This window comes from Borostomias antarcticus (genome assembly GCF_949987555.1).
Source record: "Borostomias antarcticus genome assembly, chromosome: 25".
Lineage (NCBI taxonomy): Eukaryota > Metazoa > Chordata > Actinopteri > Stomiiformes > Stomiidae > Borostomias > Borostomias antarcticus.
Window position 1 is genome coordinate 5,451,461 of NC_140258.1, and position 17,625 is coordinate 5,469,085.

At 41.8% G+C, this 17,625-nt stretch overlaps 2 protein-coding genes across 2 annotated transcripts; one reads left to right on the forward strand and one right to left on the reverse strand.

The window, feature by feature from the left end:
- Window positions 1-597: 597 nt before the first annotated feature.
- LOC311325839 (BCL2/adenovirus E1B 19 kDa protein-interacting protein 3-like) lies at window positions 598-3,908 on the forward strand. Its single transcript, XM_084458630.1, has 6 exons — window positions 598-767; window positions 1,432-1,693; window positions 2,036-2,096; window positions 2,166-2,275; window positions 2,392-2,541; window positions 2,755-3,908. The coding sequence occupies exons 1-6, from the start codon at window positions 725-727 to the stop codon at window positions 2,795-2,797; spliced, it is 669 nt and encodes a 222-aa protein (XP_084314756.1). The 5' UTR covers window positions 598-724; the 3' UTR covers window positions 2,798-3,908.
- Window positions 3,909-4,774: 866 nt separating this feature from the next.
- Window positions 4,775-9,052, reverse strand: LOC311326089 (serine/threonine-protein phosphatase 2A 55 kDa regulatory subunit B delta isoform). Its single transcript, XM_084458928.1, has 10 exons — window positions 8,916-9,052; window positions 8,636-8,710; window positions 7,836-7,933; window positions 7,589-7,754; window positions 7,350-7,462; window positions 6,949-7,126; window positions 6,590-6,754; window positions 6,266-6,435; window positions 5,987-6,078; window positions 4,775-5,821 (listed from the first exon to the last, which is right to left on the reverse strand). Exons 1-10 carry the CDS (start codon window positions 8,920-8,922, stop codon window positions 5,542-5,544), a joined length of 1,344 nt encoding a protein of 447 aa, XP_084315054.1. The 5' UTR covers window positions 8,923-9,052; the 3' UTR covers window positions 4,775-5,541.
- Between the last annotated feature and the right edge of the window lie 8,573 nt (window positions 9,053-17,625).

Here is a 17,625-nt window from a genome sequence, read left to right on the forward strand (position 1 = left end):
CGAAGTTCCCTGTCGAGCGGACATCCTCTATGAAACTAACGGTAGCCTAACATAGATTCAAGACAAAGACCAATCGTTGTATACTCAAAAATGATCTCTACGGTAGTCATTTCTTATCGTGCGATTGTGCCCCAAGGAGATGTTGTACACTCTGACTCATCCACGGTTAGGGTGCGTTCGTTTATAACTGGGAGGTGGCAAATTGCGACTTGCTACTAGGAATGATTAAATAAAACGCCGCATGAACTCGCACTTCCTCGTCGCAAATTCGGATATGTTTCTCAGCCCCCAGTTGCTCGAATGCACTAGATATAACTAGGTAACTGTGATATAATGGTATATATATATAACTAGGTAACTGTGATATAATGGTATATAGATATAACTAGGTAACTGATATAATGGTAGATATAACTAGGTAACTGTGATATAATGGTATATAGCTCGAATGCACACAGGTCGGAGGTAGGTATTTTGCCACTTGCGACTTGCCACCTCCGACCACAAACGAACGCACCATTACAAGCCAATCAGATGTTAGGTAAACACAGCATTGCGTCATTGTTATTGTCCTGAACTGAAGGGAGGCTGGTTGGTTTAGAGCTCAAAGGAAACTGAGTTGAACAAGTGCACCAGTTCACTTGCTGTCTTTTGAAACAGCTATATAGTTGGCGGTTTTGTTGTGTGAACACTTCTGCGAGTTGTGTCCGAGTTTTAAAGATAAATGTCGATTCAGAAGGAAAAATCATCTGAGGAGACCTTGCAGGGTAAGTTTAAAAGTTAGTTAGCTAACGTTCCCACTGAGCAAAGACACGTCTAAAAGACGTCTTTTAGATGTCTTTTTTTGTCTTTTTCGGACGTCCAAAGACATCCAATTAGGAGCCAGAATGAATGTTTTTTTTTAACGTTCAGATATTGAACCTGTTCTGCACGTCCACAGACGTCTTAGAGGGGTCCAAGCCAGACGTGTGAATATTGAGGGGTCCAGCAGACGAACACACGGGGTTCAGGACCCACGGACGTTATTAAGACATGATCTGAACGTCTCCCTGACGTTGCGTGTTTGCTGGGTTAGCTATCTAGTCTAACATTACTTAGGCAGGCTACATAACATGCTAGGACATGTTGTGTAACGTTGACGTGAGACAACACGGCTGTATTGATTGACCTTGCTATATTAAAACTGAGAGCCTAAATGTTAAATACTATACGTCAGTAACTTAAGCTAGCTAAGCCAGACAGACAGACAGACAGGCAGACAGACAGACAGACAGGCAGACAGACAGACAGACAGACAGACAGGCAGACAGACAGGCAGACAGACAGACAGACAGACAGACAGACAGACAGACAGACAGACAGACAGGCAGGCAGGCAGACAGACAGACAGACCAATTAAGTTAGCATTGTGTTGTTACTGTGTTCGTATAGGCTCCTGGGTCGAGCTCCACTTCAACACAGCAGACCCGCAGGGGGGAAGCCAGGCACAGATCCCGTCCGGTCTGGAACGAGACCAGGCACAGATCCCGTCCGGTCTGGAACGAGACCAGGCACAGATCCCGTCCGGTCTGGAACGAGACCAGGCACAGATCCCGTCCGGTCTGGAACCAGGAGACCAGCTGGAGAAAATGCTGCTGGATGCACAACACGAGTCGAGCAGGAGCAGCTCCAAAGACGGCTCACAATGCAACAGGTCTGATCACTAGAACCAGCTTGGCCCAAGCTACACTGTACTTTACCTACGGTGAAACTATCATCTAACGGAGGCTACACTAAAGAGCAGAAGTGCAGGATGCTTGTAGCCTAGACCAGGGGTCGGGAATACATAGATACTGAAACCGACCCAATAAAATCTAGGTTTCATTTGAAATGCAACCAAATATCAGTCTGTCTGACACTAGCACCATGCAGCTCATGCACCCCCCCCCCCCCTCAAATGTGGGAAAAATTCTGTTAGGTCTCCGACCCCTGCCCTAGAGAATACCCTGACCTGATCATGTGTCCTTAATGTGTTATTCTCTCCGTTTCTCTCCAGTCCACTGAGGTCCCAGACCCCTCCACATCTGTACAGAGGCTCAGAGGGAAACAGCTCACAGGTAAACATGTACACATAACCCCATTGGACCAGACTGTCAACCCTTGTTACATATTTCTGTTGTTTTTAGTCAGAAGAAGACTACCAAGAGAGAAGAGGGGAGGTAGAGAACCCGATGAAGAAGAATGCAGCTGACGGGATCTGGCACTGGTCAAGTCGACCTGAGAACAATCCACCGAGGTACATAGCTAGAATACCCACTGCAGTGTTACCACTGTTGGATAAGGAGCACTCTAACATTGGCCCAATATTTGTGTGTGTATATTTGTGTGTTTGTGTGTGTGGGGCACCTGTAGGGAGTTCCAACTGAAGCACCCTAGACGCTCGTCCAGTCTCAGCATCCGGAACACCAGTGTCATGAAAAAGGGCGGTGTTCTGTCACCTGACTTCCTGAAGCTCTTCATGCCCTCCTTGATCCTCTCTCACATCTTGGCAGTAGGCCTGGGGTAAGACACGGAGACATGGAGGAGTTTGGACACGTTCTGACACATGCTGGAATCTGTGGTGATACATTTGTGGACATGCATTAACGCATCGCAGATCCTGAAATCATTTTTTGTTTGAATGGATTGTTAATGATTATATGTCAGCTACCTTCTCAGTTCCGTATACTTCCTTGTGTGTTTATACTTTATTTGTGTGTTTGTTTTGGCCCTCAGGATCTACATCGGAAGACGTCTCACCACTCACAGTGCCTACTGAGGAGGATGTGATGTCACTGCAATACCTGTCAGTCATGTGACTTGTCATACAGCTGGGCCCGCCTTAAAGAGGAATATATGGGACACCTCCAAGATCAAGGATGTTGTGATTACATGAACACTATCCATTTTAGCTTCGATGGCCTTAATGTCATCATCACCATGGCTTTGGCTGATTCCCCTACACTCTCAGAATTGCCTTGAATCTGCACTTGACTGCCTTGCTCTCAGCCCTGAACAAATGAGCTGCTGCTACTTGACCATCTTGTATTTCTCCTTGATTCTTTTGCATATCAGTTGTTGAGGCAATGATAATGGCATTTGGACTATAGCCTCGTGAGACCATCCTGATCTCGCGAGCTCACTTTCAGTTTGCCTCTGCAGATCAGTCTGGACTTTCCCCTATCTCCGACAATTCTTAGATTACACTTTGACCGGGCCAATCAGGGACTGTGTTCTGACTGCTGTTATGCCTCCCAGTAGAACGTAGCCCCAGAAAGGATTGTGTGGCAAAACAGTCACCCTAAGAAATGAGCAGTAACATTGGCGTGGATATAAACACAGCCATAAGTGCAGTATTGCAGAAATAGACTCAATAACGATTAAACAAGAGATTTTCGGAGGAAAATACATTTTCGCCTTTCTTCCGACTGGATTTGGCAGAAGTTTTGTTACGCTGATTGGCTGAAGGAGTTAGTCTGTCAATAGTCGCGCGATGCCAGACTTTCGAGATCTCTGGCTCCAAAAGTTGAGCACGGTGTTTAGAGACAGGCTCATGAGTCTAGTCTGTCAAGGCAAGTTCTCCTGCCCATCGTTGGAGACGGGGAGAAGGCCAGACAGATCTGCGGAGTGAAACTCAATGTGAGCTTCCTAGATCAGGATGGTCTCACGAGGATATTTGGACTACTGGTTAATACAGTCATAATGATTGAAATTATTCTTTGTCAAATATGTTCTTGCACAATCTTGATTGATACTTTTGTGATATTTTGCTTAAATTCTGTTACCTTTGAAAGGAATAAACGGAATGCAATTTTAACAGTTAAACTGTGAATATAGGAACTTTCTGACCATAATCAGATTTTTTGTTAGTCACAAAGTTGTAATAATGTTCAAACAAAATAAAGATTAAGAAAAGTGGTTTGTGCTTTATTTTACAGCCGCATATAAACGTATAAGCACCACCTACTGTACAACACATCCACTACATAATACATACTGGTATTGGAGGATCCTCTATTTTAGAATGAATCATTGACAAATACAGATGGAACACATTAGATTTTTATTTAACTTTGGTCAAAATAATTGAACAGGTGAATACACTGCCACTATGTTGAGGATCAATGGACAGAGACATTGTATTATCTTTTTCCTTTTTAATGACATACATGTAAGTCCATGTTCCTTTTATAGTCAACCTTCATCCTTTCATTCACATCTAGAAAAAAAAAAAAATCCACATTTGCAATACGCGGTTCTGATTGGAGTGGCATCCCATAATAATGACTAAGGGCACATGTAAGAGGCCTGTCTGAACGTTCTAGTCTTCACATAAAGAAGCATAAACTCTGCGTGTTTGGGAGGCACTCGGTATCACTTTTAACTGTTATGGTGTGCAATAATCCTCCTTTATCTAGTATATCTGGTGTTTTCACAGACAGCCACAAATAGCAGCAGCAATATGAGGACATACTGTAAATCTATACAACAGGATTTAAAAATAATGCACATAAGGTCTGTAAAACATCAGGGGACATAAGTTGTAGCTGTCATTGATAGAAGTCTTAAGGCTGCAGATTCCCTTTGTCCTGTGTGGCCCATCTCCTGCTAGGAAGTTTCCAGTCTGCATCTTTATTAAGATCGATAGATGTAAATGTTTTGACACGTTATCATTCTACAACAGTGTTTCTGAGCCTAAGTAGTTCCTTTCCGAGATTGCTTCAGAACTGCTTGAAAGACAGTGGTGTGACTGGACTTGTTTTGTTTTTTTTTAACCATCTTTCTACAACATAAAAACATGCAAAGCAATAAAGAGCATCATGATTTAATACATTGTTCTAAATTTTAAAACACATCTGGAGTTTTAGTTACCTTTATTACGTGTGACACCATTAAGTGTTCTTGAGTAGATACAGTCAGTGAAATAATGTTACTATGTTGACTGGTGTCAATTAGGGATGAGGGATAAGAGGAGGGAGTGGTGAAAAGACAGAAGTCCACTTCCCGAATTCATGAGATCTGCCACCCATCCTGGGGTCTGAACACATGATCAAAGAGGGAATGTTGACAGGTAGGCCTACAGCACACCCAACCCGTTTCAGCAAGGCCCAACACCATTTTCTAAAGGTCTTACAACATTGACAAGACGTCATTTCCAGGGCTCTCAAGAGTTCAGTCGTTAAATAATGAAACGAAGGCTCAAAACGTCGACAAAAACCAACGTTCAAGAGTTTGACGTCTAAGAAGTGCCATTCCATTGATTTGACCCAAAGTGTGCTTTCTGGATCTGAGGGTATGCCCACATTGGCCTGATGCCGAAGGCAAAAACAACCTAGGCTCAGACTCCAAATAAAACAAGCCTACTGATCAACCTCCCGCTGCAACAAACGGAGACATACGCTTTCAAATTCTTCACCAGGAGGACAACAAGGCAGTTTCTTCTTTAACGTACAGAGACAGACGGGTAGGCTTAACAACGCAAGAACAGTAAAGCCTGGTCCCCAGATGGAGCCTGGAACTCGGTTAGTTGATTTTGTCCTGGAAAATGTACAGGTTGTTGGTGGCCGCCACAGCGATCACGTTATCTTTGGGGTGCCAGGCTGTGTGGAGGATCTTTTTGTTGAAGTCTAGGCTGTCCACGCTGATCTCGTCCTTCTTCCGCTTGCCTCCGGTGGACACCTTGCGCGGTTTGAGGGTGGCCCGGGGTTTGCTGCTCTCGCGGGACGCTTCCAGAGTGATGTCCCTCCTGGTGTTGCGGTCAAACATCCGGAAGAAGTTGTTATAGGAGCCGGTCATGATGGCACTGAGTGAGAGGAGGAAACAAGGAGACGTGTCTTGTTAACAGAATTGTCTTTCACAAATGGAGGGCATACTAGCATCCAGTAGCTTTTAGCATCAAAAAGTGAAAAGAAAATGCACACTGCAATTCTACAAAAGACAACTCCAGAGAGAAACTACTACGGCTTACCTATCACTACCATTCCAGCAGCACTCAAACTTGTCAAAGATGCAGTCATTTTCATACAACGAGCACAGCTTGCTGCGAAGGTATTCATGAACCTGGAACAAGAAGAGTTAATAATTTACTTAATCAGTTAACCGTACCTCTTTAATGCTGTTGGTGCTCTCATTTCTAGCTTAGGTTAATTTGACGGTTGACTGGCTGACAACAAGAGTGCTTTTGAAGCATTTTATGTTTTCAGAAGCTAAGATGCCAATACCAAAGAACAAGAGGAGACATGGGTACCTGATACGTCTCCACTGGCCTATTCTCCATGTTGAGGTCCCACACCTTGACGGAGAGGTAGTCCCGTGTCATCATATAGCGCCCGCTGTGACTGAACTTAACATCTGAGATGGAGGAGATGATTTCTGAGAAGAACGACCTGCTGCTCGGGTCCTCCGGCTCCTCAAAGACTGAAAATCAGAGAAAGACCCTCAAATGCCAAACAATGACATGGATACTGTGTCAACCCATGACAAAGAAATCCTCATGATTCATCCAGCCCAGCGTTAAATTAAACTGTTTGCTGTAGCGTATTCACCTCAGTCTTAATAGTGGGATACTCACACTTGGTGTGCCTGTCACAGAGCGCTCCTGCTCGCATGTCACAGAGGCGGATGGTGCCTTTGCTACTGCTGTACACAAATACATTACACTGGTGTGGATGGCACTCAGCAGCTGTGATCACCTCGGTCAGCTCCTCCATGTTGGCCGGCTTGATGTCTACAATATCTGAGAACACTTGGTTAAGGGTATCCCACGTACGCAGACTGACTACTACTAGGTCTATAACATCATACACCTCAGGGACACGGCTTGAACTGATTCTGATCTATTGATCAATAATACACAGGTGAAAATTTGCAAACCAGACCAAGCTGTGAATATATGATTTCAAACAGTTGGGTATTTCAGACAAAGGATACTAAAACTACGGTCTGTGATCTCCAGGTTCCACAGGTTTATTCTCAGGTCGTCTGCAGAGAGGTATGTTTCATGATCGCTATTTACAGAAATGGAGTTGATGTGATATGTGTGTGCATTAGCAAAGATCCTTCTCGGGCTAGCTTCCACCATGAGGTCCATGGGCATAATCACAGGTACCTAAACATAGAAAATACAATAATTTTAGTAAGTAAAAGATCCAGTGAGATAGTTTGACAACTTTTAAGCTAAGTGAGTAGCAATATTTTATTTTACCAGGAAAGTTAGGTAAGATAAGAACAAATTCTTATTTACGATAGCGGCCTGGTAAGAGGCAAAAGGCCTCCTGTAGGGACGAGGGTTGGGATTAAAATCAAATAATCTACAGCAACAACCAGCATACCCGCAAAGACGTAATCCTAAAGGGATCTCTAAGGCGTCCATCTTCGTCTTTCAGGTTGTAACCTTCAGCCCTTTTGTCTCTTTCACTGATTTTCCACAATTTGATTGTTTTATCTGCACAAAAGTAGGAATGCACAAAAGTAGGAATGCCTCCAAGTAAAAAAAATAATTTCAGTTTTGTAAAGGGGGGGGGGGCTTGTTTGACAATTATACAATAGTTAAAGCAAAACAAAAGCTTACCATTCGTTGAGAGTAGAAAGTGAGCAGCGTTTTGTTGGGGTAACCATCTTATTTTGTTGATTTTCTCCTCAATTTCTAAACTTTTCAAATAGTCAAACTCAGGTTCATGACTCTGAAAAGTGCTGTAGACATTGTACTCCCCTCTCAGGTGTGGTCGATTCTTCGACTGAAAAAGAGACACTTCCTGATATAAGCTATTCTCAACAATGTAGTTGTGTAGGCTACACTCCTGCTTTCAAATACTCACCTCTTCTTCATGTTGAAATATTACTACTCTGCCTCCCTTGTCTCCAGTAGCAAGCAGCTCTCCAGAATAATTAAACTCAACGGTTGAGATAATATCAGCTGAAAGCAACAAGAAAAAAACAATGAAACATTAAACATGATGCTCTACATGTGCATGCATGTTTGTAAACTCACAATATATAGCCTAACAAAATAATAATAGAGGTACAGAACATGTCTGACGTGAAAGATATATATCAACATGTGATGTGAAAGATATATATCAACATGTGATGTGAAAGATATATATCAACATGTGATGTGAAAGATATATATCAACATGTGATGTGAAAGATAAATATCAATCTGTCCCAATCTGTCAAACTAGGCTTCAGAGATGATCAAACGTCACTTGTCATATATTCAGACGCAGAGCAATGACGTCACTCACACAGTCCCTCTAGCTGGCTAGCGCTTCCTAGCTAACAGGCAATAGAGGGTGAACTGTTGGGTACACATTTAAGCCGGAATTTAACTTAAACCACATATTCTCAAAGACACTGAATGAATGCTAACGTTGTGTATTTTCCAGAAATTGGACGTGAAAGATGCTAGCTATAGTAACCCGAGGCAGTTGACAGAATCTAGCTGGTGATAACGTTAGCATGCTAGCTGAACTAGCACATGCAAGCACTGCAACACTGTTCCCTTGATGCTCCACAGCCCAAAACAACCAGTCACCCAGCCAGCTACAAAAACCCCGCGATACATCACAGTCATAAGCATCAAGAACCAGCATTAATATCACATTTGGCGGCTTACCTTCTGCAACATCTTCATCTATCGCCCCTTTCACTTGAGAGAAACACCACTGGAAATCATTCACACCTGCCACACCTGCAAGAGAACAACTCAGTCAGTTTTATATAGTTAGTTAGTAACGAGCCACAGCCCATTAAGGCTCAGATCGACCCATCAGAGCAGGGAAGTCAGTCCCAACTTCCATTCAACCCCATTCAACCAGGCCACACACCTATCTAACGTATCGTGAGCTAACCTAGCTAGTTATCCCTTCCACCCTGACTCAAAGGACCTCTCTTACCTGCCATGGCTTCATTTAGCGGTTATACTGTATAGTCAACCAATGCAACTAGCTAGCGGAGGGCAAATTGCTTATTACATCCACAATCAAGATGATGAGTCGGGCCCAGATTCTCAAGACCACGGAAATTATCTGAGATTTTTTTTTTCTCCTCCAAGATGGCGCACAGTGCGTGACCGAGTGACGTCATTTACACATGGGTTCCGAGGGGAGCCCGTAGCCACAGCATCCTTGGGTCGCTGGTATCTCCCTTTTCATTGCCCGTGAACGGTGTTTATCATTTATTTATGCTCAGCATTGGGATATGATCTGTCTGTCTATCTATCTATCTATCTATCTATCTATCTATCTATCTGTCTGTCTATCTGTCTATCTATCTATCTATCTATCTATCTGTCTATCTGTCTGTCTGTCTGTCTGTCTGTCTGTCTGTCTGTCTGTCTGTCTGTCTGTCTGTCTGTCTGTCTGTCTGTCTGCACATTATAATATTGCTTCACTCTCCCCATTATATGCCTCTTGTCAGGTTAAGTGAAATTCATTTAAATGATGTCTCCGTATGCCCATTCCGTCTCCTGTATGGTCCTGGCTGTCTCTGTTCCTCTGTTGTCTATATCCACCTGCTACAGGTCACAACACCGTACGAAGTCATATCTCCTCTATGCTCCCCTTCTGGCGAATCCTTTAAGAATGCGCAAAGAGATCTAAAGAACCAATACGTCTGATTTAATCCAGGGGGCTTTTAGATAGTGTATGGGTGACATCTAGTGGACATTTGGAGACATTTCAGTTATTTTTAAAACTTGAAATGATGGGTAAGATGCAGTTGTAGTAGACCTACGACCTCATTGGGATAGTTCTTTGTGGATGGAGACAAAAACTGCATTCAATGGAATCCCAGTATATCTAACTGCTAGGTTACATGGTTATATTAATGGTCACACCATACAACATGGCATTAACTTCACCATCATTCAAGGGGGACATTGAACAGGCCAGCTACAATTCAAGTTTACCAGAACCGTGTGTTGGAATCCATAGAATCACATTTTACATCACTAAACACAGGAAAAAAGACCCTTTGTCCTACAAAAGAACATCACATTGTTCAGTATCAGCTAGTTTCTTACTGCGGTGCAGATGCAACTAGCTACATGCCTACTCCAGGCTCTGAACATGGGAAATTCAAGCCCACCACCCAAAGAAAAATGAGGCATGTGTGTGTAATTTCCCTACTGAAATTGTAAAGGATTGTAAGTCTTCTAACTGTTGTGTGTTTTTGTCCATTGTCTGTGTTGCTGTAGCTGTGTGCACTGTAGCTCTATCAGGTAAGGAGAGGTGTTGACTTTATTCTGAGCCTGCAGTAACACCACTGATTCTGATAGTTCCCGGTTCCGTTGGGAATTCATTATAAGACAGCTAGAGGCTGCCTGTGGATGGTTGCTGTGCTGCCCGTATGTTAACTTGTCGCAATCGTGCAAAGCAAACATGTGGTGCAGCTGCTTTCTCTGGCTGTGGGCAACCTGGGGAGATTGATTGGTGAGCCTTCTGTTTTATCCAGGATCAGGGCCTTAGTCAGTAGACATGGCGCCTCAGGAGAAAAAGACATTTTCCCAAGAAAATACGCCTCATTACTGGCACATTCAAAATTAAGTATTGATATTGTTTTTTTTGTTGTTTTAAGGAAACAGCTTACTACGTACAGTCTTCAGTGCCTAAACAATGTACATAAACGACCTGATTCAGAGTCTCTTTATTTCACACGACTGCAGACTGCAGGTTGCATTGAGTCATAGGCCTATTTCATGGGTTTGACTCCGAACCCACAAAATATAAATATCAGCCGATTGATTATGAACATCATGTTAACTAGATTGTTGCACCCAGCAGAACATAGTGAGATGTCTAGTGCTACATGTATATAGTTTTAACCCTGAGCACCAGAGCAACAACTTAATCAAGCCTTTCAGACACTGCTCTTCATCTCCAACACCCGCTCACTCCCTACCTCCCCCACACCCCCCCCCCCCCCCCTCTCTACCCCGGTCAGTCTCCAACACAAACGGCTGGACCTCTCTGCTCTGCTCTGGGGCATGAGCCCTGTCCAGACCCTCAGTCTTAACACACAACAGCAAAGCAAAGACAAACACTATCAATTATTCAGGGCCCACTCTTGTTTGGCGTCTATGCTTCTCTTGTTATTTCTCTATTGTTGCTGCTCCACTTTCTCTCTCTCTCTCTCTCTTTCTCTCTCTCTCTCTCTCTCTCTCTTGTGCGCAGGCAGTGGAGTTAAGATACACTGGGAGGGAACATGAGGCCTGGGGATTAATGCTATGTCTGGCCTAGTAAATGAATGCTGACGGTGGTGTACATCTACATGCATAGCCTTCAAAACTCCCCTCTCTCTCTCTACATGCTTACTATCCTTAGTGAGGGCCCCCCAGGGCCTCTGTCACTGCCTGTCTATTAATTCAAGGCCAAGCAAGGCTCTCTCTGATCGGGGCAAAATTATCCGTTGGTCTCTGCTCCGAAGATGAAGTCTCCAAAGAATTAATGAATATTGACACCAAAAAAAGCATAGGGAAAGATAACCTTGACCTGTGCCTACTAAAACTTGCTGCCCCCCTAAAACCACTAGTGAATATTTTTATTTTATCACTTACAGAAGGCATTGTTCCCAATCTCTGGAAATGTGTGCACGTCCTCCCGCTTCTAAAAGTAGATTAATCAAATGTCAATAACTATCGCCCTATCTTCAAATTATCTTGCTTAGCCAAGATCCTGGAACAGTTAGTCAATAACCAACTCTGCACCTTTCTAACCAGAAATTCTAGTAGAGAGAAAGAAGTCCTGCCCACTGTCTTCCTCACTTGCAGTAAATCAATTTATTAACCAGCGTTTCGGTCATCTGACCCTCATCAGGTTGTCTGAAAGATGACCGAAACATTGTTTTAATAAATGGATTTACTGTAAGTGAAGAAGACTGTGTGCGGTAGGGTTAGGGTCTCTCAGGGGACTGTATGGAACTGCAGTTTGTAAATACCATTAATGCTAGTCATTTCCTTACTGTACTTTAATAATTATTCTACTCTGTACCCCTGTACTTTGTCACTATTATTTTTTATTTTTTTACTTTGCTACTGCATTACTGTTTGTCAATTGTACGTTTGTACATTGCCATTGTTGTCAGCACACTGTCACTGCTCTTGTATCTTCTCTCTGCTACTGTATTACTGTATATGTTGTTTGTAAGCAGGGCACATCTGTAAAAGAGACCTGGTCTCACTATGTTCTTCCCTGTCTGTCTGTCTGTCTGTCTGTCTGTCTGTCTGTCTGTCTGTCTGTCTCTTTAAAGATTGGCTTTCACAATCATTCATGATTAAGCATAAAAGTAAAACAGTTCAACTGTTAAAGAGATTGTACAGAAAATTCTATTTCGAGAGCTTTGAAACCTGAGTCCGAATTCAGTTTGCTTCTGTCTGCTTATTATCTGTCTGCTTATTATCCTGACATGTGATTAGGCCTAATATCCATGTAATGGTCTCCCTCTTTTCACCCTCAATTTACAAGCAACTCGTGAAAGATGAGCTATATCAAAGGGAACGTTACTGTCCAGTTTGCATATTTGTACACTAGATGGCACTGTATCACTTATTAATCACATCCCAGTAATATATATTCAGGTAAAATGCTTTTCCTCATGCATTGATTTCAGTGTATTTGATTCAACATATCTAAATAAGTCACACATAAATGTGACAATATGTATGATAATGTCTTATGTTATTGTTCAGCTTTATAATTTCAGTTAATTGATTGATTAAAAAACACCTTACTTAACTAGTGCATTCTGTTCTATAGCCTAAAGACAAATTCAGTATGCTCAAGGGAACATCATCATCATCGTCATTTTGTTTTGACAACACCTGTGTCATCTACTGCACCTCTCAAGAAATATATTGGACACAATTGTACAATCCTTGGTGTAATGATAAGACGGGTTAAATTGCACTTGTATCTTGTCTTCAAATAGTCAGGCTTCCCTCCGGGGAAACAGCGGAGTTCAGCCTGTTCCTCTAATAACACTGCTACACAATGAAGCATCAGCTTGTAACGTGGACTAGGCTGCCACAATATAGGACAAGTATAAAGGGATTAGCAGCTAATAAAGTAGCAAGTCTTCAAATCCATGTCAGAGGATCATCCGGCCACAGGGACCTTTCATCACTCTTATGTGCAGGTTCACCTGCGGGGCAAAGGTTACACGTCCGCCTTGAACTGCTTACATTCCAAGACTGTTTGTGTTCTTGTGGAGTTTCAGGGAACCAAAACATAACAGCTTTTTAATCTTATTGGTAATTGTTTTATTACATGGTGTTTTGAGCTGTTGCTTTTTCTTGTAGGTGAGCATATTACCAATTGCTTTGTATACTGGCAGTTGAATTGATTTTGTCACCTATTTTCATTGATGACAGGATAAAACAGACTTTATTTCCCCGAAGGAAATTTGTCTTGGACACATATTCTCCAATGCATTGCAACATTGTGCTATATATCTTTATGTCTAATCAATGTAATTGCATGAAGTTCAAGACTATTAAACATCATCTCAGTAATTAGTTACGATTGCTTCATTACTGTTTCATAAATAGTAGCCTATCCCTTTCTCTCCCTGTGCTAAAACTGTCCTTTCCTCGAACACACACGCGCGCACACACACACACACACACACACACACACACACACACACACACACACACACACACACACACACACACACACACACACACACTCCTCCTGCTCTTTCCACCTACTTTGTTTGTGAGTCTTTGATCCACAGTATTTCCAGTTAAAGTTACACCCATGTGCTGCAAGTTGAAACTTTCTGCATTGTTGCTCTGGGGAACCTTATACCCGTGGCGCCTTCGGCTTTTGTCCTTCCCTTTAGCAACAGAACTCTCCTATGGTGCGGGACAAAAGACTACTCACGACACCATTTTATGATCTCTGTGATGATACCGTTTACTTCCTCCGCTGTATGTTACCTAGATCTACTTCTGTAATCCTTGATGGTCATTTCACAACAAGCGTTTAGCCTGTTCTATGTTGGCATGCATTTAGCCATACACCTTGCCCCCTCTCTGCTATGATGTATTGACATAATTTTGCTGACAGTTTACGTGTGTTTTAGAAAGCATATAATGGTGGAAATAGAGCATTGTAAATGCTCCAATATACACACATGTAGAAACCCAGGAAGCAGCATTATGTTAGAGAAGCAACAAGTACCTATTACTATCTGTTCAAAACGAATCAGTCTAATGTAATCTTGATCTAATCTCTGAGAGTCAAACATTCATGGTAGCTAGTAGGCCTACATCAGTTCAATATTTCATTGATTTAGAAAGACTGCATGAAACAGATACATTGTGTGTGTTACTCCAGAGGGAAGTACATTTTCATATCATTTGCAGTGAGTCTATTGTGTCCTATGGAGAAAGTTCAAAGCCAGTATCCTACAAGAGTAATAGTTATGGTAAAATGGTAAATAGTTAATAAAGCAAGCCTACCAGAGGACATCTTCGTACTCACTGTTAAGCACAATTACTCTTGAAATAGTTGGAGGACATGTAAAGTGATTCCAATGCACATTGTGCATTAAATATCCTAAATGTTTACATACTGGAGCTCTGACAAATACAGTAGTGGGCTGACATTTGAATTGCACCATCGATGGCCTTTTGTCTCCATGTTGCATTTCTCCAGAAAATGTGGTTTGGCATGTTTACATAGGATTTCTTCATCTCCTTTTTATGCCCCCGTGGGCATTCTGAAGGTGAGAGGAACTAAGATGATGATCCCCTGTTTCTATGAGGGGCTATTCCCTATGCACACCCTCACAGATGTCGACATTTGGAATAGGCGGTGTTCATATCAGCAGAGCATGTGAGAGTATGTTTAGGCAAAGTTATAGGAGTGGTTATACTGCACGTAAATACAACATGATCTGAATCACATACCTTTGTAACTATCTCAACATTATAGAATATGTTTATTACAATGTTTAATCGTGAAATTAAGCATTGGTGACTGAATGGTGCTGCATAAAAGTATTTAAAACACTCGATGCATGATTTAGTCATATTTGGGGATATATAGGCCCTAAAACTAAAATCATAGAGCGTGCTATAAGTCATAATACTATAATAATCAAATTCAACTGGAATTTAAGATGGAATCCCACACTGCGTTCTCCTCCTTTAGCTTGGGCTCTAATCTTCTCAGGATTTCCACAGCACAAAGAGAATTGCTTGGGACTACTTATCTGGGGCAACTGCGGTCTAAGGTTGACAACGTACAGGCTGTGTTTATGTACATCTCACTCGATGAGTGCACTGAATGTTTCCCGGAGAGTGTGAGGAACATCCTCTCCTGAATTCCACCCCTCTTCCCACGTCCCCGTGCTGCCGTGGAAAGTAGGCCAGGCGAGCGCCAGGGCGTTGCTTTTTTAAGATGATCAGTTTGTCAGTGTGTTTTTGTGTGTGCTCAGGACGGCTATTCATGTGGCTTGACTCTGTAGAACAAAGACCTGCATTATACCATTTGCAGCACTTCCAATAGCAAGGGGAAAGGGAGAGGTTGGAAAATAAGGACAGGGCTTTTAAGTGTGGATGAAACAAAAGACACAATCTGGCTTGTATTCTAAATTCATTTACTTCCTCTTTTCCACCTCTTTGTTGCAGCTAAATGGTCCCTTGCCAGAAGCATTCATCTACAGAGGAATAGTGAGCCTGAGATTATTTTTAGCTGGGTTTTTTCACCTTGACTCTCTCTGCCTCGACATAATGATAGCGTCGAGTTAATACAATCACACATTCAGCTTTGTCTTTTGCCAGTGTGGATGTTTATTGGTTGAGCTGTTTTGGATTTTACTCAGGCTAATGTATGTCAAAGGTGATACAGTCTAAGGCAGGTGCTTGGAAGATGTCAGCAAAGTGTGGTGTGTGAGGTAGAACCAATGTGCAACCTTTATTTTGTCTTTTGACACACTCTCGATGTGCATAAATTACAGGGGCACTAGTGTAACAATGCAGAAATGTATCCTTGGCACTGGAGATCTAGGCTATAATTAACATGTTCTGTGTAAACAATCAGTAAGACTGTGGAATCATAGAAAGTATGGGCAGTAAAACAAATACAAAAAGTAACAAAGGAAGGAAACTGAAAGTATCAAAAATTAATGTTGACAAGAGTTCTTATGTCTCACTATGGCGCATTGAAATATGGACAATGTTGGCAACTGAAGATTCTTAAAAAAAAATAAAAATCATTGTGCATGTCTGTAGGCTACTCCTGTAGATGGGGCAATACTACCGTGTGACAGTTACAGCTCGAAATCGAGTGGTTCAGTCTGTGAAATAAAGTTTTCAAGAGCGAAATAAAGATTTCGAAATAGCATTGAAAAACACCCTCTGAACAGAAACATACGCTCAGATCTAGGCTATATGATTGAGTACTATGCTATCAATTGCTCGTGAGTGTTTCAACAATAAAACATTGCCAATCGTCAATAGCGCAGTGATATAGGCCCATTCATTGATGCCTTCAACAGTGATGGACCCTATAAGAGAAGCTATAAAACGATGGTTGCCTGTCTAGAGGTATGGTCATATGTATTTTGGTCTAAATTTCCAGGGGATATTTTAGATGTTAATAGCCCTGAAGTGGTCTCGGTTTCTTATTTAATTTCTCTCGCCTTCTTTAAATGTAATTCGCCCGCAGACTGCGCCGCAAGGCTTTAAACCGCGCAGAACCTCTCTCATCATTTCCACAGCAGAATGGAAATGCAAATTGTGCGCCCGGGCAATGCCCTTGACAGAACTCACCACTGCACACAATTAACGAGAGAGACCACTCTCTGACTGAAGTTGTGTGACGAAAATGTGAGGTCACAGTATTTCTGAGAAATAACACAATATACAGTAGTATTTCACAATACTCTGTCAACTTGTGTGCATACAAATAATCGCTACTCACAATAAAAATAAAGAAAATGTTATAAAAATAATGCTAATTTTGATAATAATAGCTTAATAATAATCGTCATCACCATCATCATCACCATAATATCCGTTTACAATAGTCTCATATCAGAGCTATAACTTTAGGCCTCGTTAAGATTTTAAATAGGCTATTATTAGGCTATATAAAACATATTTGTCCTCATAGATTGCCAAATCAGGCAATATGCTTTTTCTTTTCGGAAAGACAAGAAAATAAAAATGGGATTCGAATCCTTTACTAGATGTTGCTGTTATAAGTTGGACTAGTTTTGCATGGAAGTGTCACGTCTGTGCTGTTCTGGTTGATTGAATGAAGAAAAGAAAGACTATTCGATATATTGTAGGCTATAGAGAACAGCTGCCCCAAATCAACATAATGATCTGCACGGAAACCAAAGAGGGGCGCTGTCTATCAACTAAGGTTAGAACTGGACGAGTCAAATTCACCTCTGCTAGAATAGGGTATGGCCTACATCAATCTACACAATCTCACTTTGCATGTTGGCTACTTTAACATTCGTCGAGTTCAAATTGTTTATATATATATATATATATATATATATATATATATATATATATAGCTATAGCCTATAGCCTATACCAATTCTATCAATTTTCTGAAATTACTTTGAATTGCTAATCAGTGTTCG

Bases quoted from the DNA above. Each gene is read 5' to 3' on its own strand.
- LOC311325839 (XM_084458630.1), top strand. From the start codon at position 725: ATGTCGATTCAGAAGGAAAAATCATCTGAGGAGACCTTGCAGG. The intron at 1,694-2,035 runs GTCTGATCACTA...GTTTCTCTCCAG, and splicing joins GACGGCTCACAATGCAACAG to TCCACTGAGGTCCCAGACCC. The intron at 2,097-2,165 runs GTAAACATGTAC...TGTTGTTTTTAG, and splicing joins CAGAGGGAAACAGCTCACAG to TCAGAAGAAGACTACCAAGA.
- LOC311326089 (XM_084458928.1), bottom strand. The intron at 7,463-7,588 runs GTAAGCTTTTGT...ACTTTTGTGCAG, and splicing joins CTTTCTACTCTCAACGAATG to ATAAAACAATCAAATTGTGG. The intron at 5,822-5,986 runs GTAAGCCGTAGT...CCTCTCACTCAG, and splicing joins TGCTGGAATGGTAGTGATAG to TGCCATCATGACCGGCTCCT.